General features: G+C 43.7%; 1 protein-coding gene across 2 annotated transcripts in view; it reads left to right on the top strand.

Annotated features, from left to right (window-relative positions):
- Nucleotides 1-27,635, top strand: part of TBX5 (T-box transcription factor 5) — a 54,107-nt gene that overhangs the window by 18,257 nt on the left and 8,215 nt on the right. For both annotated transcript variants that reach the window (XM_004053950.5, XM_004053949.5), the window contains exons 7-8: nt 4,322-4,413; nt 23,393-23,619. In XM_004053950.5, the coding sequence (XP_004053998.3) occupies nt 4,322-4,413; nt 23,393-23,619 (319 nt within the window). The remainder of the gene's footprint in view (nt 1-4,321; nt 4,414-23,392; nt 23,620-27,635) is intronic.

Genomic DNA, 27,635 nt, shown 5'->3' with positions numbered 1-27,635 from the left:
TATGTTGACATTTCTCAAGGGTAATTCTTAGCTCATATAGGCATCTATAATCAGTTTCCAAAAGAAGTTTCGTGTAAAGATCAACTTACCTAAGTGAATATATAAGAAATTGTGCTTATCCTGTGCAATCATATTTTTGCAAGCTATGATGGTAAGTGCAAGATTAGGTAACAGCCAATCTGTTTGAGGTTCAAGGAATGGATTTGAGCAAAAGGTTTTTGCTGATAACATAAAATTCACCCTTTTCTTCTTTCCTTGGGGCAATTTTTTGTTCTGAGTTCTTGGTGGAGCACGGACATCACGGACTGAGCACTAATTCTCATGCTGAGATCCTCACTAAATTCTGGTGTCACAGCCTCACCATCTTCGACATTTACTTCTGAGACTGCGGTGGGGCAGGCTGGGAGGTGGGAGGAAAAGGTGTCCTTCATCCACTTTTAAATGATCTATTTCTCCCTAACTTTTTGCAAGTCCATTAAAAGATGATTTATGGTCAACTGGGTGAAATTTCATTGTGATAAAAGCTGAGTGAGAAAGAAAAGCCCCATTAGGTGTTGGGTTTTTAGACTCTTAAAATACAAGTGAATACAGGAGTACACATCTTAAGATGACTTTCCAAAAGGATTTTATAGACTTTTCTACTCATTCAGAAGAGTCAAGAAAAAATCTGAGAACAAGTGTGGTGGCTCATGCCTGTAATCCCAGCACTTTGGGAGGCCGAGGTGGGTGGATCATTTGAGGCCAGGAGTTCAAGAGCAGCCTGGCCAACATGGTGAAACCCTGTCTGTACTAAAATACAAAAATTAGCCAGGTGTGGTGGTGGGCACCTGTCATCTCAGCTACTCGGGAGGCTGAGGCAGGAGAGTCACTTGAACCTGAGAGGCGGAGTTTGCAGTGAGCCAAGATCGCACCACTGCACCCCAGCCGGGGTGACAGAGTGAGACTCTGTTTCAAAAAATAAAATATAAATAAAAAATCTGAAAGCTACAGGAATAGACACAGTTAAACAAAAATGGGATGGGTGTGGTGGCTCACACCTTAATCCTAACAATTTGGGAGGCCAAGAGCTGGAGGATTGCTTGAGCCCAGGAGTTCAAGACCAGCCTGGGCAACATAGTGAGACTCTGTCACTCCGAAAACCTAAAAAAAAAAAAAAAAAAAAAAAAGGTTGGGGGAGGGAGAATGTGTACATACACACACACACACACACACACGGATACTTTAAAAATATTTTAAAATAGACTTTAGGGTAGGAATAGTGGCTCATGTGTATAATCTCAGCACTTTGGAAGGCCAAGGTGGGAGGATCACTCCAGCTTGGGAGGTCAATGCTGTAGTGAGCTATGGTCACTCCACTGCACTCCAGCCTGGGTAACAGAGTGAGACCCTGTCTCAAAATAAGTAAATAAATAATTTTAAAAAATACTTGGCTCAGCTGGGCATGGTGGCTCACACCTGTAATCCCAGCAGTTTGGGAGGCTGAGGCAGGCAGATCACCTGAGATCAGGAGTTTGAGACCAGCCTGGCCAACATGTTAAAACCCCATCTCTGCTAAAACTACAAAAGTTACTCGGGCGTGGTGGCAGGCACATGTAATCCCAACTACTTGGGAGGCTGAGACACGAGAATTGCTTGAACCTGGGAGGTGGAGGTTGCAGTGAGCCGAGATCGTGCCAGTGCACTCCAGCCTGAGTGACAGAGTGAGACTCCATCTCAAACAACAACAACAACAACAAAAAACCTGGCTGGGCACAGTGGCTCAGCCTGTAATCCCTGTACTTTGGGAGGCCAAGGCAGGAGGATTGCTTGAGCTCAGGAGTTCCAGACCAGCCTGGACAACATGGCAAAACCTCATCTGAACTGAAACTAAAAATAAAAATAAAAAAATTAGCCCAGCATGGTGTGCATGCCTGTGGTCCCAGCTGCTCTGGATGCCGAGGCAGGAGGATTGCATGAGCCCAGGAGTTTGAGGCTGCAGTGAGCTATGTTCGCACTGCAGCACTCCAGCCTGGGTGATAGATTGAGACCCCATATCCAAACAAAACAAAAAGGCTTCATTTTTTAGAGCAGTTTTAGGTTCACAGCAAAGTTGTGCAGAACATACCAAGATTTCCTCTATAGCTTCTCCCCACCACATGCACAGCCACCCCCACCATGGACATCCTGCACCAGAGTGGAACATTTTTTGCAGTTGATGAGCCTACACTGACACATCATCATCACCCAGAGTCCATAGTTCACCTTAGGGCCCACTCTTGGTGTTGTACATTCCACGGGTTTGGACAAATGCATAATGACGTGTACCTGCCTTTATAGTATCATAGGGAGTAGTTTCACAAACCCAAAAATCCTCTGGGCTCTGCCTATTCATCCCTCTCTCTTTCCAACCTGTGGCCACCACTGACCTTTTAACTGACTCCATAGTTTTGCTTTTTCTAGAGTGTTGTATAGTTGGAATCATATATCTTAAAATATTAATTGTATGTATATTTTTTATGGTGAATACACATAGGTGCACATACATATAATAATTTTATTTTCAATAATTTTGGGGTTAGAGGTAAATCTCATAGGTCATCTCTTCCAGAAGGCAGAATAGATAAGAATTCCTCTCTTCAAATGAAGAAATTAGAGGGTACATTCATTTACCAAGCACAGTTTCTCAAATCTGTAACTATACTACTGGGAAAGACTCGCGATGATTTTTAGGGAAACTTGAATATGATGAAATCACAGAGAAAGTGTTTTTTTGTTTGTTTTTTTGTTTTGTTTTTTGTTTTTTTTGAGACGGAATTTTGCTCTGTTGCCCAAGCTAGAGTACAGTGGTGTGATCTCGGCTTACTGCAATCTCTGCCTCCTGGGTTCAAGTGATTCACCTGCCTTAGCCTCTGGAGTAGCTGGGATTATAGGAGCCTGCCATCATGCCAGGCTATTTTTTTTTAATTTTTTATTTTTTGTAGAGATGGGGTTTTACCACGTTGGCCAGGCTGGTCTTGAACTTCTGATCTCAAGTTACCCACCCACCTTGGCTTCCCAAAGTGCTGGGATTACAGGCGTGAGCCACCATGCCTGGCTGAAAGTTGTTCTTTTTAAAATTATCTTTCTAGTCTTCTATTAGAGAGGGAGTCTCAGTTCAGTACTGGTTTGTGTTAACTAGTTCTCTAAAAGTGTCTAATTTCCACTTGCAACAAAGAGAAGGCAAGCTTTGGATATGAGTAAAGACAATTACATATATTTATTTTCTTCTTATTGAGTAGCAAGTGATTCTAGTTTGTCATTCAAAGAAGTGATATCATATTTGTGTGAAATAAATGCAAATTAAAAGTGGTTTGATTTAAATAAAAATATTAAGCCAGTGTACAGGTGCTGTATAGATATGGCAATAATAGTGAAAGAAGACCTTGAATGACTGAAGTTTGAGTCATGCTGCTCTCGTGTCTATAACATGATTCTCTATGTTCTCTATGAAAATTCAGTTCACACGCAATTTTTAGGAAATACTTCTAGCAAACTCCGTATGGTTGCCTTCTGTCACCTGGGTCTGCTACTGTACATTCACACTAATATAATGCGTTGATGGATTAAATTAAAGTTCTGGGCCTGGAACCAAAACGTGCAAAAAGACCCTGTTCTGTAACTATGCCTTGTATGTTGCAACACAGATTTCCAAGAGAGAAACCTCTCTTCTTTGCTTAGGACATTAAAGAGGTTTGGTGCTGTTCAATAGCTATTATATAAGTTATCATTATGTATATTGGCGTTTATTTCATTAGGCACCATTTTCCACCAGAACTAGGAAACGCTATCTGCAAAACTATGAAATGAACATGAAATGAGGCATAATAGAATTTTTGAATGCAAGAATCAAGACATGTTTTCTGCAGAAACACACGATGGGGTCAACCCTTCCAAATGGAGATGACTACGCTGCCTGATGCGCAACGATCATGTCAACATGCACAGCTTTCCAAAGGGGAGGGAGTACTGAGTATTGAGGCCTAGATGGTGTTTAAAACACAAAATGCAAGATTGGGAAAAAAAAAAAAAAGAACCCAGCTGGAATGATGCAGAGTATGACTCCAATTAATGGGCAAACCAAACCCAGGTGTTTTTCCCCTTTTAAAAGCAGTCCAACGGAGGACATTTTTCAAAGCCTCCACTTGAATGAAGTGGTGGGTCCCCTTGACGTGACTGGCTTAATTTGCTTCTTTTGGTTGCCAGAGGCTGCATTTCCATGACATTTATTATTAGCTCATGTCCTGAGGTGGTCTTGCAGCAATCAAGTGAAAACCAGCTTGCTCTCTCTTCCTCTTTCCTTCAGATCACGCAATTAAAGATTGAGAATAATCCCTTTGCCAAAGGATTTCGGGGCAGTGATGACATGGAGCTGCACAGAATGTCAAGAATGCAAAGGTAGGAAAGTGGATTCCTCAACTTTCTCCTCCCCACATACCCCTCAAATTACCCAGGTAAGCCAGCAGCAACCCAGCACCTCCCTCCACCAGCCTTCCTGCCCGTAGAATGCCAGGCACACGGAAATGGGGAGAATGAGCCCCCTCTGTCCCATTTTTTGATAACCTTCACATGTGGTTGGCGCCATTGGGCAACCTGGAGAATACATTTTCTAGTGGAGAGAAGGTACAAAGAGTTCGGCATTCTCCATTCTCCCAGGGAACAAAAGGCACAGCTTTCTCTTCTTTCTCTGCTGTCTCTCTCCCTGTAGGGAAACCCTTTCTCTTTTTCTTCCCATAAGTCACAGCCGATGAATGCTTTTTTTTTTTTTTTTGGCAACAGCTCTTGGTAAATGAAAGAGAAGTTAATGACTTGATTTCCTGAGGGTGAAATACAGACAAACTTGACACCATGTGGTGTCCAGGGCACTGGAGGATTGGAAGCTGGTGCTAAAAATTGCTCGGTATTTTTACATATCCTGTGGTCATAGTTGCTGATATGATGAATAGAACGGGCTGTAGCAAATGTACATAGTGGGAATTTGGTCTGATTTGAAAGGATTGTACAAGCATTGCCAATTTTGTGGAACATTCTCTCTACCTCTTGATGTGCTTCCAAAATAACTTACCATATGGCAAGCAAATTAGAAATACATCTTGATCCCTCTGACCAAGAAGGTTTGTGTGTGTGTTGTGTGTGTGTGTGTGTGTGTGTGTGTGTGTGTTTTCTTTTTTTCTGTTTGGTGGGTTTAGTGTTTCAAAATAAAATGAGATCCTTTTGGATGTTTTCCTTATCCTTTCTGGAAGATGTGAAAAGGGAGAGTCAGGCAGATAGACAGATATATTCATTCAAAGAAAGATAAGAGACCTAAGAACATAAAGGGAGAAAGACCTTAGATCTGTGGTTTTAATATTAGGTTTAGAAATACATGCAATGGAAAAATTGTTTTTAGATAGCGGGCTTATCAGGTCAAATTTTGCAAGCTTTTCAAAAATAATGCTAGCCCAGGTGGCATGTTCCTGTAGCCCCAGCTACTCAGAAGGCTGAGGCAGGAGGATCTCTTGAACCCAGGAATTCGAGGCTGCAGTGAGCTATGATCACACTACTGCACTGCAGTTGGGACAACATAGCAAGACCCTGTCTCCAAATATTAAAAAAAACAAGAGAATGACCCTGTTTCCAAACATTAAAAAAACAAGGAGTGTGGTACATCTGTGCACACATTCCTGTTTTCATAAATTGGTTTCCTTCAAGATTGTGGACTCACAAGGTACTTTTTGTGGCTAAAATAGGCAAGTTCTGAGTTTGTTATTTAAAATTTATTTTTGGTTTTAAGCATCTACATTTTGAAATTGATTGGGCCATAGGGTCAGTGGAAAAGATGACAACAAATATCATGTTTCAGCTGAGAGAGGTTCAATTATTCACGGCCCTGGGCTCAGAGTGCCAACTTTCTGTTCCTATCCCATTCTGATGGTGATTTGCCGGTAAGGTGGCTTAGTCATTGCCACACAAAGTCACCTCTCAGTCCTACAGGCAAAGTTCCTGCTGTGCAGGTGGGAGCTGAAGGGAGATCACCCATTCCCGCCTGCAATCAAAGGGTTTCATCATCTCTCACTTCTTCCCTCCTTTTTACAAGGTCAAGGGCAGGGGGTGAATAATAGATTTAAGGTATGTTGAATCATCCCTTCAAACTTTACCAGTTACCACCTCCTACTGATTATACCTTCCAGCATAACTCAGAATTCAGCCCCCTTCTGCCAGGGCGCTAATTCTAGCCGCCACCAGCCTCCTAACTGATTGAGACCCAAATTCAGTTCTGGTCTCCTCCAGGGACTTTCTTTAGGCAGCCACCAAAGAGATCTTTGTAAAACACAAATCAGGCAAGTTCTCTTTGCGGTGGAGAACATGTCCAAGTCTCCTGTTGCCATCAGTATAAGGTTTGGACTCTTTTGCCTGGTTAGCCACGACCTTCCCATCTGGCCTGGCTACCCCCCTAGGTTTGTCCTTCACCAGTGTCCCCCTAATATGTGTCAATCATGCTAAAGGAAAGGCTTCAAACCTGTGTTCTTTCCTTTATTTTTGGCCCTTCGAACACACATTTCATCTGTGTCAATCTCTTTTCCCTCCTTCTCACCAGGCCATCTCCCAACCATCACTGGGTCTCCTTGTAGCTTTTCCTTCCTTCAAGAAGCTTTCCCTGGCCATAGACTGTGTGGTCAGCCCATGTCTCCCCCAGGACCCCTCCTGGGAATCAGCCCCTCAAACTTTACCAGTTGCCCTCCAGGCTTTTCTGTGTCCGACCCAGGCCTGGAACGTTGGAAGATGATTGGACAGATGACAGCCAGCTATGAAAGTAGAGACAGGTGGGCATGTGCAGGTGTGTGAGAGCTCAGATATCAGATGTCAGTCATCAAGGGAGTCTTTTCTAAAAGCTCTTTTTTTTTTTTTTTGGAGACAGGGTCTCACTCTGTTGCTCAGGCTGGAGTGCAGTGGCACGATCTCAGGTCACTGCAGCCCCGACATCCACAGGCTCAGATGATCCTCCCACCTCCCAAGTACCTGGGACTGCAGGCATGCACTGCCATGCCCAACTAAATTTGTATGTTTTTATTTTATTATTATTACTTTTTTGAGGCGGAGTCTCCCTCTGTCACCCAGGCTGGAGTGCAGTGGCACGATCTCCACTCACTGCAACCTTGGCCTCCCGGGTTCAAGAGAGTCTCCTCCCTCAGCCTCCTGAGTAGCTGGGATTACAGGCGTTCACCACCATGCCTGGCTAATTTTCGTGTTTTAGTAGAGACGGAGTTCACCATGTTGGCCAGGCTGGTCTCAAACTCCTGACCTCAGGCAATCCACCGGCCTCGGCCTCCCAAAGTGCTGGGATTACAGGCGTGAGCCACCACGCCTAGCCTAAATTTGTATTTTTTGTAGAGACAGGGTTTCACCATGCTGCCTAGGCTGGCCTAGAACCCCTGGACTCAAGTGATCTACCTGCCTCAGGCTCCCAAAGTGCTGGGATTACAGACATTACCCACAGCCCCTGGCCAACTCTCCTAAAGTTCTAAACACATGTTCATTTGTTTGTGTACTTACTTATTGATTGATTGATTGATTGAGACAGGGCCTCGCTCTGTTGCCCAGGCTGGAGGGCAGTGGTGCGATCATGACTCACTGCAGCCTCAACCTTCCAGGCTCAGGTGGTCTTCTGGCTTCGGCCTCCCAAGGAGCTGGGTGTCCAGGCACACGCCACCGCATCCAGCTAATTTTTGTATTTTTGTAGAGGCAGGATCTCCCCAGGTTGCCCAGGCTGGTCACACAACTGTTTATATATTTAGGCAGATGACTCCTCTTTGGCCTGAATTGGCTGTCCTAACCGTCTGTCAAGGTATTGCAGATTGCTTGAGGCCTGGACTAGGTGTCCTTAATGGGTAGGAACTTTGCAGATGGAATGGAGGAAAAGTGTGGCTAGTCATTGGTAGAAAGTCAGTAATTGACATGTTGAGTCAAACCTCTCAGCCTAAGAGCCATGTGTGTCTTTGTGGCCATGTTAGCAGTTGCCCTGGAAACCAGAGGGCTGAACTAACCACTGATGAAGTTGGGGGAGTAGATGAGGTCATTGGCCAAGGTCTCCGGACATGTCCTTGGGGAAGGAGAAAGAGTGAAGAAGAGTGGTTCCCACAGAAGGCTTTGGAGTCAGACAAACCTGGGGTCAATTCTTGTTCTACATTTATCAGTATGAGCGCTGGGGTAAGTGATTTAACCTCATGGAACCTCAGTATTCTCATCTGCAGGAGGGGCATAGATAAGTATAGCCTCTACTTTCTAGGGTTCCTGTAAAAATTATATGAGCAAATGCCTATAGAGTGCTTGATTCCTAGTCTATATGTTCAGTAAAATTTAACTAATTTGGGGGAAAGCTCCCCAGTACTCCCAATTTTGCCCGTGTTCAGAATTTATTTTGGGTCATTCTCCCAACCCCCAGGTTGCAGTCAGTAGTGACAAGTGGGGAATATGGCTCTCCAGTCAGCCTTGATAACAGCCAGGCAGGAACGGCAGGCTCACTGCTAATCTTGTAATTCTGTTTCCTGTCCCCTACACACCCGGTGACAGCTGGCTATGGGAGAAAAGCAGGAGGGATGAAATATCCTCTAATTCCAACAATTGGTAGAAGGGAGTGAGGTGGGATTACAGAGAGTTAAGCATTACCTTGCACTTATTCCACAGAAATAACTTTTGGGTTTGCTTGGCAAATGTCTGGCTGTTCCCCCATTTACCTCTTGGCCCAACTCCGTGTGTTTGGAAAATGCAGATGATGTCTTCTTTATTTTCCAGCATTTTTTAATGGTTTCTAGTTACAGGAGCAATCACTGCTTATTATAAAAATTTGGGAGCTATGGGAAAGCACAAAGCATAAAGTCATTTAAACATCCTGTCTCAAGCAGACCAATTAAAGGGTGTGCCAAGTTTATTTAGAAAGGTTAATCAATCTGTGACTTAAAAAAAATCTAATCCTAAAAACTAATATTTCCCCAAATTGCAGTACCCTTAGATTGGTGACAAAGGAGTTTTTTTTTTAAAATAAAAACTATTTATTTATTTATTTAGGACAGGGTCTTTCCCTGCCACCCAGGCTGGCATGAAGTGGCACAATCATAGCTCACTGCAGCCTCGAACTCCTGAGCTCCAGCAATCCTCCTGCCTTAGCGTCTGAAGTAGCTGGACTACAGGTGCATACACCACCACGCCCAGCTAATTTTTTGTAGCGACGGAATCTCACTATGTTGCCCAGGTTGGTTTCAAACTCCTGGTCTCAAGCAATCCTCATGTCCTGGCCTTCTAAATCATGGGAATTACAGGTTTTAGATGGTGCACAGACCCATGGACACATCAGTCCTGTGATTTCATAGATGTTATTGCTCAGAATGAGACTGAGTTCTAAGAAAGGAAGAAAAGAAGGAAGCAAGGAAGGGAGGGGAGTTAAGGCTGATTAAAGAGGAAATATTAACTGAATAGCAGAACGGCTCGTATCAAGGTTTGGGGAACATTGTCAGGATAATATGCAAACCACAGAAATTTGAGAAACACACATAAAAGCTCAACCACCTACAAAGAAAGGCTTGAGAGTGCCATTGCTGTTTGAAACCATCTAGGCCCTGGTTTTTTATAGAACAGCTCTTTCTTTGGACTTTGCTTCAGTCTTCAAGATGTATTCAAACAAGTTCTGAACTTCCTAGGAGCCAAAGGGGCTGGAGCTGGGACTGGGGCAGAGTAGGCTTTATGGAGACGGTAAAAGTAGACCTTGTAGAGAGAATGGGACCTGAATCTGTTGGGAAGAAGGGTTTTCAGGGTTGAAGCAAGGAAGAAGTGGGCAAGGGTCTAAAAGTCTAGGGGGCTGGAGTAGGGGTCAGATTCTGAAGATCTCTGAAAGCCAGCTGGAGTGACTCTATGACAGGTATGAGGAGAGCTGCTCCTAGAAGCGTGGAATTGTAGAGATAGAAGGGATTCCAGGAGACAGCATCTGATCCACCTGCTCTCTTTTGCAGAATGGGAAACTGAGGCCCAGAGACTCATTTACTTATTCAGCTTTTGATCCGTTGATTTGTTTATGCAACTAAAACATTTGTTAAGTGTTTGCTGTATGCCAAGCACTAGGCATACAAGGATGAATCAACACACAGGGGGCCAGGGTCCATGGATGGAAACAGGCCCAGGAGCTGGGGTCCAGGCTGCCGCGCTGAGCAGCTCCAGGGCTTTTCTACTCGACCGAGGAGTGTCTGTTTCCTCATCTGTAAAAAGGAAATCATTACAGAGCCTACCTCCAGGCCTGTTGCAAGGATGAAATGAGGTAACGTGTGTGTACTGATTATTATTGCTGCATAACAAATGACTCCCAAGCTTAAGCTGGGCTGGCTGGGACACCCTGGCTTCCAAACTATCCCATCTGTTCTCTGTGTGTGATGTTAAATCCAGGCCAGCCAAAGTGGCTCACCTGAGACAACTTTCCCCAACAACACATTGGGAGCCTTCTAGCAGAGGAAGGAAGTATACACTTCCACAAAGAGCTCCCAGACCATCAAAGTCCCCAAGTTCCCTACAGTTGCAATCTGCTAGCCCCCAGTAATGTCCCATAAATGCTGCCTGTGGTGAAAAGACCAGGCCTTTGCTGGTCGCCGTTGTGTGCAAGGGGAAGCAGGAAGCACCAGGGAGGCACTTTTATTTTGTCTGTGATTGGTGGGTCATGCTATTTGGAAGGACTCAGCTGTGCAGTTCTTGCTAGCCATCAGATGGTGGCTGGGCTACCGGTATCGGAAGGCAGGTCAGGCAGGATGTCTAGCTTGGCACACTCCTGTGACCCACAGTTGATGCTGCTTTTGGATGGGACCTCAGCTGTTGTCCACTGAAAAATCAGAATGTGGCCTCTCTAGCTTGGCAGACTCAGGGTGTTCAGACTTTCTCACGGAAGTGGAAGCCACCTGGTCCTTGCTGACTGCACCTTGGATGTCAGGTGGTGTCACTTCTGCTGCATTCTTTTGGTTGAATGTGACTCACTCAGGTGGGTTCAGATTCAGGGAGTTTGAGACCAGCCTGGACAACATGGTGAAACCCCGTCTCTACTAAAAATACAAAAAATTAGCTGGGTGTGGTGGCACTCACCTGTAATCCCAGCTACTTGGGAGTCTGAGGTGGGAGGATTGCTTGAACCCCAGAGGTAGAGGTTGCAGTGAGCCCAGATTGTGCCACTGCACTCCAGCCTGGGCAACAAGAGTGAAACTCCATCTCGGAAAAAACAAAACAAAACAGAAAACAGGTTCAAGAAGGGAGGACAAGTTCTCTCTTCTACCTAGAAGGAGTGTCAAGGAATTCATCGACGCGTTTTAAAACTGCCTCAGCAGGCGTGGAAGCACACAGCACAGTGTCTGGCCCAGAGGGACGCTCGATCGCTGGTAGGTGTTAAGACACGGTCCATGTTCTGTTGAAGCCAGATGCCAGGTTGACTTGCCCAAGGTCACACAGTTTGGATGAAGGGGCCTGCCTGGCTGCAAGCTTGCTTTCTCCAGGATGGAGAGAACCCCCTTTCCACTAAACTGGGCTTCTGCTCATCTTCTTGTAACCATAAACCCCAGAATATGAACAAGCAATAGCAAAGTCCTTCATCTCTGTATTTCTTAGCTCACCTCACACAGAATGACCATGAGCAATGACTGGTCTTTTCACCATAGGAAGTATTTATGGAGCATTATCAAGGGCTAAGTAGATGATGGATTGGGGGACTTGGTTGGCCTCAGAGTTCTTCATGGAAGAAATGAAGCTCCCTTTACTTCCTTGCTCTCTTAGTGTGCTGCAGACGGCATCAGGGGCGTGGTCCCTGAACCTAAGGGGTACCTTGAGGCTCTACTTTTGGTGACTGGGATCTGAGCCACCCAACCAGAGAGTGGATGGGAAAGTTTGGAGTCCAGGATGTCTCAGCCAGACTGAAGCCCACCCATGACTCAGCTCCAGTTTGATTACTGAAAGGACTCTACACAGCCACATTGGGAACTGACCAACCTCACCCGCCTCTGTGGGTGCTTATTTTTACCCTCTCTGCCTTGTTCCTCTAGGGTAGGGCTTCTGAAAATGGGTGCAAGACTCCTTTTGAAAATCTAGTTAAAGCAAGAGACCCTCTGAAGGACTCACAATATATGAATAGAGAAAAAAATTCAAGCTAGGTGTGGTGGCTCATGTGTGTAATCTCAGCACTTTGGGAGGCTGAGACAGGAGGAGAATTGCTTGAGATCAGGAGTTTGAGACCAGCCAGAGCAACATAGGAAGATCCTGTCTCTAAAAAAAAAGAAAAAGAAAAAGATAAAAAAAAAAAAAAAAAGATTAACTGGACATGATAGCATGTGTCTATAGTTGCAGTTACTCTGGAGGCTGAGACAGGAGGATTGCTTGAGCCCAGGAGTTTGAGGCTGCAGTGAGCTGTGATTATGCCACTGCATTCCAGCCTGAGCAACAGAGCAAAATGCTGTCTCAATTAAAAAAATTCAATAAGGGATGTATAAGGCCTGGGTCTGCTAAAAGGTTAAAATTCTTCTATTTGAACCTTCCCTCTTCTATTGCTTCCTTCCCGATTTTAAATTAATTTTCAGCTCTTAACCTCAAATGATCATTTTTCAAACTGAAGTCTTAGCACTCTTGTGTTCTCATGCTTGTGGTTAAAGGTAATCTGAATGCCCAATTAATGAGAAGTGGTTTTCGAGACAACGTTAGACAACCTTCTGGAGATGGCATTAACTCCCCTCTTAGGGTTGTAATTTACCTAGCCACATGGCTTCCTCCAGGAAAGCAGTGCATTTATGTAAAACAAGAGAGGGGTTGTGTCTGGGGAGCTGAACCAGCCTAAGTGAAGCTGTAAAATTGAGATGTTTTTCTGAAAAGATCTCATCTTGGGTCATGGTTATTTGTCAAGGCATGGATGCTCAGAACCCAACCCCGCCACATTCCCACTTTCCCACTCAGGTACCCCCACCCCCACCCAACCCATCCCCAGCATATCTGCTATTCAGGAACAGGGTTGGGAGAAACTCACTCACCCATCTGTGTTTTTCCTCATCTTTAATGAGGTATAATTGACAAAAAGTGTATATACTTAGGTTATACAACTTAATAGTTTAATATACGTAAATGTGAGATAATTACCATAATCAAGCTAATTAACATATTCAGCACCTCATATAGTTACCATTTTATTTTCTTGTGTATATATATATTTATATATATATATAAATATTGAAGATGTACCCTCTTAGTTAATTTTAAGTACACAATACTGTGCTGTTAACTGTATTCACATTGCTGTACATTAGCTCTCCAGGAATTATGCCTCTTGAATAACTGAAACTTTGTACCCTTTGACCAATATCTCCCCATTGCCCTTCTCCCCAGCTCCTGGCAACCACCATTCTCCTCTCCACTGCTACAGGTTTGACTATTTTAGATTACACCTATAAGTGAGTCATGTCATGTTGATCTTTCTGTGTCCGGCTTGTTTCACTTAACAATGTCCTCCAGGTTCATTCATGTTGTCTCAAACGAGAGGATTTCCGTCTTTATTTTTAAGGCTGAATAGTATTCTAGTGTGTGTGTATATATATATATATACACCACATTTTCTTTATCCATTCATCCACTCATGGATACTCAGGCTAATTCCATATGTTGGCTCTTTTGAATCATGCTGCAATGATCATGGGAGTGTAGATATCTCTTTAAGATACTGATTTTATTTCCTTTGGGTGTATATCTAGAAGAGGGATATACATATATCCCTGGGTCATATGAGAGTTCTATTTTTCTGTTATTTGTATATTGTTTTGTTTTGAGACAAGGTCTTACTCTGTTGCCCAGGCTGGAGTGCAGTGTCATGATCAGGGCTCATTACAGCTTCCACTTCCTGGGTTCAAGCAATCCTCCCACCTCAGCCCTCCAAGTAGCTGGGACTACAGGCACGTGCCACCATGCCTTGTTAATGCTTTTCAATTTCAGTAGAGATAAGACATTGCTATGTTGCTCAGGCTAGTCTTGAACTCCTGAGCTCAAGTGATCCTCCTGCCTTGGCCTCCCAAAGTGCTGGGATGACAGAACGTGGGCCCCTGCACCTGGCTGATAGTTCTATTTTTAATTTTTTTGGGAACCTCCATACTGTGTTCCATGGTGGCCGCACCAACTTGCATTCCCACCAGCAGTGTGCAAGGATTCCTTTTTCTCCACATCCTTGCCAACATTTGTTATCTTTTGTCTTTTTGAGAATAGCCATCCTAACAGGTGTAGGGTGATATATCTCATGTGGCTTTGATTTGTATTTCCTCAATGAGTAATGAAGTTGTACATTTTTATTATACCTCTTATCTATTTGTATGTCTTCTTTTGAGAAATGTCTATTCAGGTCTTTTGCCCATTTTTTAATGGGATTTTTTTCACCACTATTGAGTTGTATGTTTCATTCATCCACAATTGAGCAGTGTTTCTCAAACTTTTGGTAGACATCACAATTACCTGGGGGGCTTGTTAAAAAAGATTTCTAGGTCTCACTCTCAGAGGTTTGAGTCAGTGGCTTCAGGGATGGGTCGGAAACTGCCCTTCAACACTTTTCTCCAGTGGCTCTGATGGAGGTGTCCCCTGATCACACTTGGGTAATCCCTTGGATCTAGAGAATGAGTGAGCACTAGGGAATGCAGATGAACACGTGATTGTATTTCTGCAAACAAAGCCCATGTATGGGCCATTTTACACAAAAGGCAACCCTTTTCTCTGCTTAGTACTCAACTCACACTGAACATTAGAATTACCTGTAGTCCTCCCCTCAGTGTTCTACTATGAAAAATCGAAGGCGTGTGAGAAACATGGAAGAATTGTACGATGAGTGCCCATGTACTCACTGCTTAGTCTACAATTAAAATTTTGCTATATATTTGCTCTACCACATATCCCTCCATCCACTCACCTATCCATCCATTCATCTAGCCATCCTTCCATCCCTCTCTCCCTCCCTCCTTCTTTTTATTGATGCATTTCAAATTAAATTGCAGACATGAGTACATTTTACCCCAAACACTACAGTGTGTACATCATTAACTAGGACTCAATTTTTGTTCACACTCCTTTATTTTAGGTTGAATTTATATAGGGTGAAATGTACAAATCTTAAGTACACCTCTCACTGTTTGACACATGCACATACCTGTGAAACCCAAGCCCCTATCAAAATATAGAACATTCCCATCACCCCAGAAAATTCTCTCATTTCCTGCCCCCTTGTCACTCCCTGCCTCCTTCTCTTCACCAGAGGCAATCAATGTCCTGACTTTTTTTCACTATAGGTTAGTTTTGTCTGTTATAGAATTTCATACAAATAGGATCATCCAGTGTGTACTCTTTGTGGAAGACTTCTTTCTCCTGGGAAGCTTTTAAAAACTCCCAGTGTCCATGCTGTTCCCCAGAACAATAACATCAAATTCCCTGGGGGTGAGTTTCGGTGTCAATATATATATTTTTAATTTCCCAGGTGATTATGGTATGCAGCCAAGCTTGAAACCAACTCCCCTAGAGGAAGTTCCTCGTCTTTGTCCATCCCCACCCTAAGCCGTGTCCCCCAATCACCCAACTCCACTAATTAACATCCTCACATTAAAATTTTATTTTCCAAGAGACCTGCTACCTTGTAGTTGTTCTGAACAGGGAAGGAGGCAGACTTTTATATTAGCGCAGAAAACATTTAGCATTCCTTCAGAAATAGTTGCTTTGGGTGACTTTGCCAAGGTCATCCTCGGAAGCGAAGATCACCAGGAAGTCCTTGGCTTACTTCTGAATCATCAGTGGCCTCCACATGATTTTCCCCAGAACAAAGGATGCCCCAAGGCAATCCCTTTGGTACAGAAAGCAGTTTGAGAAAGCTGTAACATTCCAGCTTCCAGAAGGATTGAGGCCTTGGAGGACTCCTTCTCACCACCCTACCCCTGTTCCGAAATCATGTAAAAGAAAAGACTAAACCTAAGTCATAGTTAAGCTGGTTTAAATGGTTAGTTTACAAGACTGGACTAAAATATTGGCTGTTCAATTCAGTACTAGACTATTTGATGAATTATTACCGTAAATTCATTAAAAGTTTAGCTTGAGGCTGGGTGCGGTGGCTCATGCCTATGATCCTAGCACTTTGGGAGGCCGAGGTGGGCAGATCACAAGGTCAGGAGTTTGAGACCAGCCTGGCCAACATGGTGAAACCCCGTCTCTTCTAAAAATACAAAAATTAGCCGGGCATGGTGGTGGGTGCTTGCAGTCCCAGCTACTTGGGAGGCTGCGGCGGGAGAATCGCTTGAACCTGGGAGGCAGAGGTTGCAGTGAGCTGAGATTGCACCATTGCACTCCAGCCTGGGCGACAGAGCGAGACTGTCTCAAAAACAAACACAAACAAACAAACTTTAGCTTGAATTGTCCTTTCATGTCTGTAGTTTTACAAAGTTTAGCTTGAATTGTCCTTTTTTGTCTGTAGTTTTACACCTAGCTTTTACCCGCAGAATCCACACCTGCCCTGTGAGATAGGCCTCTTGTTCTCCATTATGCAAACAGGGAAACTGAGACAAAGGGTGATGTCATGAATTGTCTGGGACTTTTCTCCATGATTTCCGAACCATCTCTATAGTTTGAGTCAAAACCATCTTTTGAGTCACAGACCCTTTTTGAGTAGCCAATGCAAATGTGAACCTCTTCCTAGAAAAAGTGATCAGCTCTAAATATTTGACATTTTTGGGTATTCATACCCATTTGAAGCCCTTGCTGGGTAAGAACCTCTGCTCCAAAATATATTAATGTATATTTACAAAATAGTGTTTATTGAGCAATGTGTCCCCAGTGTCTGTGTGTGTGTGTGTGTATGTATGTATATATATGCGCTAAGCCTTCCCATGCATCATTTCATTTTATAACCCCAAAGAGGTGGCTGTTTTATTATCCCCATTTTACAGACAGAAGACTGAGGCTTGGGTAAAGGAAGAAACTAGCCAGCAACGTAGTGGTCTAGTTCGTGGCTGGATACTGAAGGAAGGCACATTCACCTGGCCTGACTTCGGAGCCTGAGCTTGATGCAACCACTCTGATACTATATTATCTACAGATTTAACAAGTGGGACCCAAGGCCCCAAACCAAAATTTTTACAAGTGGTGGGTGCTTAAGGCCAGGGAGAGAAGTGCCTTTGAGTTTCTTGGCACCCCTCAAATCATATAGCCCTGGTTGAGTCAACAATGGGAAATTTAGGCCTTACAAGGTGGCTCATGCCTATTATCCCAGTGCTTTGGGAGGCAGAGGGGAGGATCACTTGAGGCCAGATCAAAACCAACCTGGGCAATATAGCAAGACCCCATCTCTAAAAAAAAAAATATACAACTATTGGCTGGGTGTGGTGGCACATGCCTACAGTTCCAGCTACCTGGGAGGCTGAAGCAGGAGGACCCCTTGAGCCCAGGAGCTTGAAGTCACCGTGAGCTATGTTCATGCCACCTCACTCCAGCCTGGACAACAGAGTGAGAGTTAGTCTTAAAAACAAAAGAAAAAACTGACAATGGGAAAGTTTTATAACCTCTTTGTGCCCTTACCCCCATTCTTTTTTGAAATTTGTATAAATTTAGAGAGTACAAGGGTAGCTTTTATACCTGGATCTGTTGCATAGTGGTGAAGTTGGGCTTTTAGTGTAACTATCACTTTAATAGTGTACATTGTATCCATTAACTAATTTCTCATCCCTCACCCACCTCCCACCTGTCGGAGCCTCCAATGTCTGTTATTCCATGCTCTATGTCCACGGCCAGGTTGTACACATTCTTTAGCTCCACTTATAAGTGAGAACATTGTGTCCCCTTATTCTCATCAGCAACATGGTACCCAGCGCCCTTCTCCTGCTGGTGTAGTGTAAACTGAGTAAGCACTTTGCAGACTTGAAGAAGCCAGTGATTATTTACTATTTGCACTAGGCGAAATCCAGCCTTGGGTGTGCCCTCCGCAGTCCCTGCCGTGTCCATGCATGTTAGATCAGAACAACTTCCTCAAGTGTATTAGAATTAGAATGTTAATATATCAACAAAGCTCTCAAGGGGTGATGTGGCCCCCTTTTTAATTTTAATCACAGATTAAAATGCTATCGAGAAGAGGAATTTGCTCCAAGAGAAGAGGGATTTTACAGTCCCTCGCCTTGCCCCAGTGCACTGCTTTAGTTGTTTGAAAAAGGCTGCCAGAAATTGGGTAAGGATCACCAGGGGAAAACAAACAAACACAAAAATCTGAACATGCCAGCGCCCCTGCCACCTGCTCCCGTGAAAAGGCCAATTCAGTCGGCTATGGTGGAAAACGTTCTCCCGGGTGTTCATTAGCTGGAGGGAGGCTGAGGATGCAGTTTGGCCGTGGATTTCAATATTCCCTTGTAACGTTTTACAACCCAGACCCAGCGACAATGGCGTCATTCATTGCACTCGCTCACGTGGAACAGAATGTGAGAGAAGGGCAGAGCTGGAGAGAAGCTGGTCTGTGGGCGCTGATACCCAAGGCCAGCTGAGGTACTCAGGACCCCCAGCTCGTGTTGGGGTCGGGGGTCCCAGACTCTTGTCAGAGCTTGTCCGTGGGATGCAGGTGTAGCTGCTTGATACAGCAGAGAGCAGTGAGATTTGACTGTTGCAAACTAAAGTTTCTGCAAACAGTAGGGTAGATCAGTAGATCTTGATATTGCCCGGATGGAGCCAATATCCAATTCTCTCATTACCAGCATGCTTTATAAAGTGGGATTTGCCAAGTAGTTGGTAAGGAGGTAACAATTGCTTATTATTAAGTATTAGTTAGGTGGCTGATATAATGGGCTTATGGGGACTTTTATCACTCATCCCTGTTCCACCATTCCCCTTGATATAGGGACTTGGAGGGAAGGGCGGGAGAGGTATGAGGGACAAAAGGCTATATATTGGGTACAGTGTACACTGCTCGGGTGATGGGTCCATCAAAATCTCAGAAGTCACCACTAAAGAACTAATCCATGTAACCAAACACTACCTATTCCCCCAAAACAAAAAAATTTTAAAAATGTCATGTGAAAAAAATAAACATGATAACTGATAGGAAAAAAAGGTTAAATGAGGTCATAAGTGTGGGGCTTTAATCTCACAGGATGGTGGCCATATAAAAAAGAGGAAGATAGATAGATAGATAGAGAGAGAGAGAGAGGGAGAGATCATCCCCCACTCTAACCCTCCCTGCCTGGCATGTGAGGACACTGAGGGAAGGCGGCCATCAGAAGCGAGGAAGACAGGCATCACCCGAAACTGACCATGCTAGCACCCACATCTCCAGAACTATGAGAAAATACATTTCTGTGTGTGTGCTTTTTTAAAAGTATTAGGTGGCATGAGTTTTGGAATAGGATTGACCCTGGGTGAGACTCAGCTTTGCCTCTTAGCTGTGTGGTCTGGGACAAGTCACTCGACCTCTCTGTACCTGCCTTTTCTTTTCTTTCTTTTCTTTTTTCTTTTCTCTTTTCTTTTCTTTTCTTTTCTGAGACAGAGTTTCACTCTTGTCATCCAGGCTGGAGTGCAATGGTGCGATCTTGGCTCATTGCAACCTCCACCTCCCAGGTTCAAGTGATTGTCCTACCTCAGCCTCCCAAGTACATGCCCAGCTAATTTTTGTATTTTTAGTAGAGACAGGGTTTCATCATGTTGACCAGACTGGTCTTGAACTCCTGACCTCAAGTGATCTGCCTGCCTCAGCCTCCCAAAGTGCTGGAATTACAGGTGTGAGCCACTGTGCCTGGCCCATCTGCATTTTCTTATCTCTAATGTAAATGTAACTGTACCTGTGAAATGAGGTTCTTGCCAGGATCAAATCAGGATAAGCATATAAGTCAAGCAGTACAGTGGCTGGAACATTAGGAGGCACTTGAAGAACAATGTAGATGAGAATGATGATGATGATGATTAAAAAAAGAGCAGGCTCCTTTTGCTGCCTGTATTTCTAGAGACAGAAGGGCTTTTCAACTTTCACTTTAATTCTCTTGTGTCCTTGCTTCTTCACGGATGTTCTTAAGCTGTAGAAGAAAATAGTTTTATCTTCTCATCCGGAGGACTTTAGAGATTTCTGCCATAATGATACTAACCATGTCTCTTTGGTTGACCGTTCCTTTGATCCATGGATGAGCTCTGTGAAAATTGCCCCGCTGTTGTTTGATTTTAACATTTTCTTTCCTTTGCCTGTGTAATTCTATAATGATTGAGAAGTCACTTCCCCATTCCATGCCCATATTTTGACACCTGTCAGAGGGGTTTGGGGACATCATATTTCAGGCATTAACAGAGATGTTCATGATCGGTGATGGGGATGATGTTTCAGGCTCTTTAGAGGGAAACAAGCTGTGAGGGACAAGTGGTTATTGGGATGATATTGCTTTTCCCACTTCTGTGTTAGTAATCAAAAGCAGGACTTGGCCTTTCCAGAGAGCAATTTTGCAATTTGGCTGTACTGGAACGGAGAATTCCACGGAGTCCATTGATACATTCTCTTGTAAATTCTCTCAGCCAACATTTTTTGGAGGTTATTTTCTTTAATTAAAAAGAAAAACCGTTTCTATTAAAAATATAAAACCAAAAGAGATTTCCCCCTTCCTCTTGGAGCTCTGACAGCAAAATATTGGAACTAAATAGATCTAAATAGAATTGCCGGCAAGTTTTGACAACTTTTATAATGTTTTATTGTTATTATAATTTTTCTTCTTTTTCTTTTTTTTTTTTTTTTTTCCCATTACGTAGCTTGAACCACAAAGCAAGAGCTATAAAGCTAATTCCATTCCCTTCAGCCTCCTGGCCCCAGTGGGAGATTCTGACTGGTGCGGCTGCTCAGATGGCTCCAGCTTTGGTCCTGAGATGGCACAGGGAAGCTGGGCTAGGAGACCCCTGGGTGTCCTGAGGGTGTCTGTAGACTCATGGAAACTTGGCAGATGCTCTGTGTTCCTGCCTGGCCACTCTGGTGTGCTTTCACATGACAAACAAAGGCAGGGGCATAGGGTGGAGATGTTCACACACTTGAGGGGGTAGAAGTAGAAAGAGTCTTGTGCCCCAAAACCCTGCTCCCCTAAAAGCATATTGTGTTGTAAAAATTGAAAGACATCATTAGGAGACAATGCAAAAGTTATGAGGAAATGATTGGATTAGAATTCTAGTTGTGTCTCTTTCTAACTCTGTGATCTTGAACAAGTTGCTTTATCTCCCTGGGCCTCAATTTCCTCATCTGTAAAATGGGATCAAAAATAATACCTATCACACAGAGTCATAGTAAGGATGAAATGGACGAATTCAAGATCCTTCAAAATGCGTTATGTGTAGCTCTTTGCGCATGATATTATTTCAGGTATACTCTTTAATTTTAATAGTTAAGCATTGATTGATTGATTGATTGATTGATTGAGACAGGGTTTCGCTCTGTCACCCAGGCTGGAGTGCAATGGTGCAGTCACAGCTCACTGCAGCCTCAAACTCCTGGGCTCAAGCAATCCTCTTGCCTCAGCCTCCTGAGTTGCTATGACCATAGGCACATAAACATTTGTCTTAATTGCATTAAAAGAACTATAATTAGCACCACAAGCCTGTAATTTCACAGATATGATCACTTATAGTGAAGCTTAACTTATTTAGATAAATGATTAATTTTTAAAATGTCATAAGTTAAAGAATAGATGGCTCTAGGTCACGGTGAAAGTTGTGTCTGACTGAAGTTTGGGATTTACTGACACATGCTCCTTCTAGGATAGGGGTTCTTAACCTGTTTGATGCCATGGGCCTCTCTGGCAGTGTGTTGAAGCCCATGAATCATCTCTAAGAATAATATGATTAAATGCATGAAATAGAATACATAGGTTACAAGAGAAGCCAATTATATTTGAAATATAGTTACCAAAATATGTTTTAAATGGCTGTTTAGCAATATATGCAGTTTGTAAATGCCATGCCCAAGATTCCCTATCCCCATCCTAAATGCTGGGTATGGGATGTTAGGGGTCAAGCTCTTCTTCTCTCACATACTTGGATATTTCTCTCTTTGTCCCTTCTATCTTGAAGCATCACCCCCACCCCACCCACCTTCTCTCTACTCCTCTGCAACCTTCCACATCCCATCCATTCCCCACCTCTCTCATTTCCTTTGAGCCTCCTGGTGCTGCATAGCACGACTTTCCTTCTTCCCAGGAGAGGTTTCTACTGAGTCCTTCTGAGGAAAAAAAATGGGAACACTTGGTATGAAATCTGAAGGTAAGGGAATGTGGAGGACCAATCCTAGGAGTGTGAGGGGCCAGATTTTGAGCACATTGAGGGATGCTATACCTATGATGTCATGGAATTTTTATTATGCTTACTTTGCCTGTGTGAGCCCTGAAGCTCAGGGGAGGGTTGTGTGTCAGATGGACACACAACCTGTAAGGGATAGGGATGGGGCCTGAATTGGGAGCTGCGTAATCTTAGATCCCAAGCTGTTTTTTTCTTTTCTTTTCTTTCTTTCTCTTTTCTTTCTTTCTTTTTTTCTTTCTTTTTTCTTTCTTTCTTTTTAAATCTTCTATGTCCTTGTTCCTCCTTCTTTCTCATTTTCTTTCCCTCTCTTTTTTCCCTCCCTCTATTCTCTCTGCCCAAAACAATAACAGTAATGACGATGGTTGCCATTTGTTGAGCATTTACTGTGTGCCATGTACCTTTCTGAGTCTTTTCATGGTTAACTCATTAACCCGTTTCTTCTATCAATAGCCCTTTGAACTGGGGACATTCATTATCCCTACTTTACAGATGGGAAAACTAAGGTATGGAGAAGTTAAGTATATCAGTGGCCACAAGGACAGAAGCTCAGGAGGAAATTCTGACACTAGCAGCAATCTATCCAGATGAGAGTAACTTAGGATTATACCTGAACTTCCTAGGTTGTCAGCTACCAGTTTTTACTAACTTTGAGCAATGACCTGAGCCCCACCTTAAAGATGGACACCCACAGGTTAAGTCTAAATAAATACTCAGATTAACTAGCTTTCAAATTAGGGAATTTAAAGACATACATAGACTAAATTGACATATTTCAAAATACCATGTGTGTTTATTGATTGTTAAAAGGGGTTCTTAACTGGGGGTGTTTATTTACTTTTCTGCTGAGGTATAGAACTGTTGGTAAATCTACTTGCCTAATGTATAAGGCATGAAAAATTAGTACCCAAATATACATTTGTGAAACATGATGGACATGAATATAACTGGATCATTTTATTCATCAAAGACCCCTTTTTTTTCCTTATTCTGTGACTTTTCTGGTGGATTCTCTCACGCCTGGTTCAGCCACTCAGGAAATCTGTATCAGGGCACTGATATTTGTTATCTCCCATCTTTTCTCTTTCAGTAAAGAATATCCTGTGGTCCCCAGGAGCACCGTGAGGCAAAAAGTGGCCTCCAACCACAGTCCTTTCAGCAGCGAGTCTCGAGCTCTCTCCACCTCATCCAATTTGGGGTCCCAATACCAGTGTGAGAATGGTGTTTCCGGCCCCTCCCAGGACCTCCTGCCTCCACCCAACCCATACCCACTGCCCCAAGAGCATAGCCAAATTTACCATTGTACCAAGAGGAAAGGTGAGTGTGATCACCCCTGGTCAATTCGCTTTCTTTCTTACCTTTTCCTTTCCTTGGGTTGGGGGTGAGGGGGTGAGGAGTATGCATTTATTTACTTTATTTATTTAAAAATGTAAACAACACAAAAATATATGGAGATAAGAAATTTAAACCAAACAGCTAAAACAAAAAGTTCCCTTGACATGTTCCTACCCCCAGTTCCAGCCCCTCCTTTGGAGAAAGCTTATTTGAAATGTTCAGACCTATTGTATTCATTTATGCACACACACACGTGGAGAGTGCAGAGAAAGAACTAGATTTATTTTTACTTTTTTTTTTTTTTTTTTTTTTGAGACAGGATCTTGCTCTATCACCCAGGCTGGAGTGCAGTGGTGTAGTCATGGCTCACTGCAGCCTCAACCACCTGGGCTTAAGTGATCCTTTCACATCAGCCTCCCTAGTAGCTGGGACTACAGGCATGCGTTCACACACTGCACTAAATTTTTGTTGTTGTTGTAGAGACAGGGTCTCACTATGTTGCCCAGACTTGTCTAAACCTCCTGGGCTCAAGTGACCCACCTGCCTTGGCTTCCCAAAGTGCTGGGATTACACACCTGAGCCACCACACCCAAAATTTTTTTAAAAAACTTTTAATATAGATGAAATCACACTGTATGTATTTTGCAACTTGCTGTTTTTTTTCTTTTAAACTTTAGAATGTGTTTTGGGTATCTTTTTATGAACCTAGACTGCCTTATTTTATTTTTAACTGCTAAGGAGGAAGAATTGACTGGAAAGGATAAAATGGAGTTTATTTTGTCACTCCCTCTGGTAGGCAGGGAGGTTGCTTGAGTGGTCCGTGATGGTGTTACAAGCCGTGATGCAGGAAAACCCCTTGTGACTATGAATGCTTCTCTGGCATATGTGTCAGTGTTTCTCCCAGGTGGATTTTGAACTCTTTTTTTTTTTCCTGATCAAAACCAACACACACACACACACACACATCACAAATGATTTTCCCCGTCTCATCCCCCATTTAAATCTACTAAGCTGAGGCATTCCTCAGTTTTCTTTGCCACATGAGAAATAAATGGCTTTTTTTTTTTCTAAGTCATCCAAGTCCAAAGGGGCTAAGCTAAAGAAAGAATTTTCTGGTGGCCCTTTTTGTGAGCCAGAATAGAAGTGTTTGGCACAGGTGGTGTGGTGGAGTTCAGCTCAATAGAACCATTGCTTGGTGTGAGCTGTAGATGGTATGGTGGGGAGACTGCAGCCTTTGGGGACAGAGAGATGCGGGTTTGAATCTCATCTCTGCTCCCTGCTTCTTGAGTGACCTCACTCAGGTGTTCTAGCCTCTCCTAGCCTCAGTTTCTCACTTTGTAAATGATATGTTTCCTAAAGCATCTGATAGTTAGCAAGTACCCAGTAGGTGGTAGCTATGATTGGGTATGTGGCAGATATCGCTCCAGAAGGTGATTCCCAGGAGGAATCTGCCTCTTGTCTTTGGACTGGCATTAATTTAATCAGTCTTCCCAGAGAAGACTGCCTCTCTAGGTGAGAGCTTGAGAAGACAGATACAGAAGGGATGGGGTAGGCTAAAGTTTACATCTGTGGTCTGCAGAATCAATCAGGATGAAGTTCACCTTTGCAATTTAAAAATTTTTATAAGTAGTGACAAGTTGCTTAACCTTTCCAAGCCTTGTTTTTAAAAATCTGTAAATATGGGCTCAGGGCTTGTCTCATAGGCTTGGTGCAGAGATGTCAAAAAATCATACCCATCACATGTTATCTCAGGGTTGACTCAGAAAGTAGTAGCTGTTTTGCTCTAAAAGACACCAGTTTTAATCTACAAAGTGGCCTGTTGAACCTCACAGCCTCAGTGGTCAACACAAGCCTTTGTGAATCCAGTGCCCAGTGCCTAGCCCTTTAGGAAAAAACAACTCGCTAACAACCAGTGGGAATGGATGCTTTGGTAGCTTTTTCTGGAGCTGGGGTTACATGAGGAAAGTAACATAGTTTGACTATTTGACATTTACCAATCTTGCGTTTTAAAGGAGGGAAGAGCTGTCATTGGTATTTACATGAGGCTAGGAGCTGACCTGGATGAGGCCTGACTTCCAGACTTACCTGAAGCCAATCCAAACTCCTTCAATCTCAAAGGCCTGAACAATATCACTCCAACAGGCCCCCTGGCATGACTCCCGGCACGTCTGCTGCCGGATGGACTGGAGACCAGATGCCTGCAAATATGTCTGCCTCTTTAGTCATGAGCAGGAGGTTAAGAATGTCCTATGGGATACAGGTCCCTGAATAGAGATTCTGTTTTATATTATATTTAAGGGTGCCCTTCCTAAGTCCCAGACCAAGCTTTTTCGACAACACTATGGAGTAGATGCTATTATTAACCCACTTTATCAATGGGGAAACTGAGGCTCAGAAAGGTTCCAAACAAAAACTGCCAGTGGTTCTTGAACCCCAGCCTGGTCTGCAGATTCTATACCTGTGCATTTCACCATCACTCTATACCGTCTTGGTTACCTTTGCTCATCTGCTACAATGTCAAAATTTCATTTTCCACTGAAGATCTGTCTTTGAGACTGGGTCAAACATGCTGATTAAGAGCTCACCAGGTTTGAATTCGGGAGCTCTAATCGATTAAATTAATGCCAGACCAAAAGACAGGCAGGAAGAAGTTAAAAAGGATCATGGTGCTTTTTAGGTTCAATATTTACAGCAGCATCCTTATAAATGCATCCCTGAAGGATGCGGCAGGGAGGCTTTGAATGCACGGTTCACAAACCTCTTAGGTTATGACTTGACTTTCATGGAGTGTTTGATGGATCCTTGGATGAGCTTAAAATCAACTTGGAGTGGCCACTGGGGAAGCTGGAGTTGGGGGCTGATCCACTGTAGTAATACAGTTGACGACACTTTGCAGCTGTGTGCCCATGGGCAAGTTGTTTTACCTTTCTGGGCCTCAACTATCTTTTGTGCAAAATGAGGATAACAATAGCACCTGCTTGATATGGTTGTGATGAGAGGAAATGAGATCATCCACAGAAAGCACCTAGAACAGTGTCTGGCACCTACAAGTGCTCAATGAACATGTGCTTGCCACAGGCCTGCCCTTATGAAGCTCACACGGTTGCAAGCAGGTCGGACATTACACAAGTAATTATAAATTGCTTAATTGAAATTGTGAAGCCTGGCACTGTGGCTCACACCTGTAATCTCAGCATTTTGGGAGGCTGAGGCTGGAGGATTGCTTGAGTCCAAGAGTTGGGACTAGCCTGGGCAACATAGTGAGACTCCATCTCTACAAAAAATAAAAAATTAGCCTGGCATGTTGGCACATGCCAGTGGTCCTAGCTAACCCAGGAGGCCGAGATGGGAGGATTGCTTGAGCCCAGGAGTTCGAGGCTGCAGTGAGCTGTGATTGCACCACTGCACTCCAGCCTGGGTGACAGAGAGAGACCCTGTCTCAAAAAATAAATAAATAAAATAAAATAAATGATTGAATGCTATAAAGGAGATATGCAAAGTGTTAAGGAATATCAAACTGGAGTGTCACTCTAGGGTAGGCGATCAGGGAAGCATTGAGGCTGAGATCAGAGGAGACTGAGTGCTGGATAGGAGAAGGGGGAGGTGTGAGGGTATCCACACATAGAGGAAAGCATGCATGAAGCCCCTTGGCTGAGGGAGAGCCTGCCCCCTGGGGAGTGAACAGAAGGCTGAGATGTTGGCACTCAGGGCAAGGGCAAAGTGGTGGGGGATGAGGGCTAGAGGGGAAGGCAGGGACCAGTGAGATGCCAGCCTGTATAGGCCATTTTAATGAAAGATGTCAGATTTTATCCTACCACCAGTGCACGTCCACTGGAGGGATTTAAATTTGTGAGTAACATGCCTAAGTTCTTTATTTGGAAGCAGTCACTGTGCTATGATAGCACAGGACTATTTAGCTGGCACCAGAGACCCATTGAAAGGCTGTCATGTGGTCTGAAACAGGAGACGGTGGCTCCGACCAGGGTGTGGGGAGAAGC

The sequence above is a fragment of the Gorilla gorilla genome, chromosome 10 (genome assembly GCF_029281585.2).
Source record: "Gorilla gorilla gorilla isolate KB3781 chromosome 10, NHGRI_mGorGor1-v2.1_pri, whole genome shotgun sequence".
NCBI classification, from domain to species: Eukaryota; Metazoa; Chordata; class Mammalia; order Primates; family Hominidae; genus Gorilla; species Gorilla gorilla.
The sequence above is the reverse complement of the archived record's forward strand: the minus strand, read 5'-3'. Positions and strand labels throughout refer to the sequence as shown.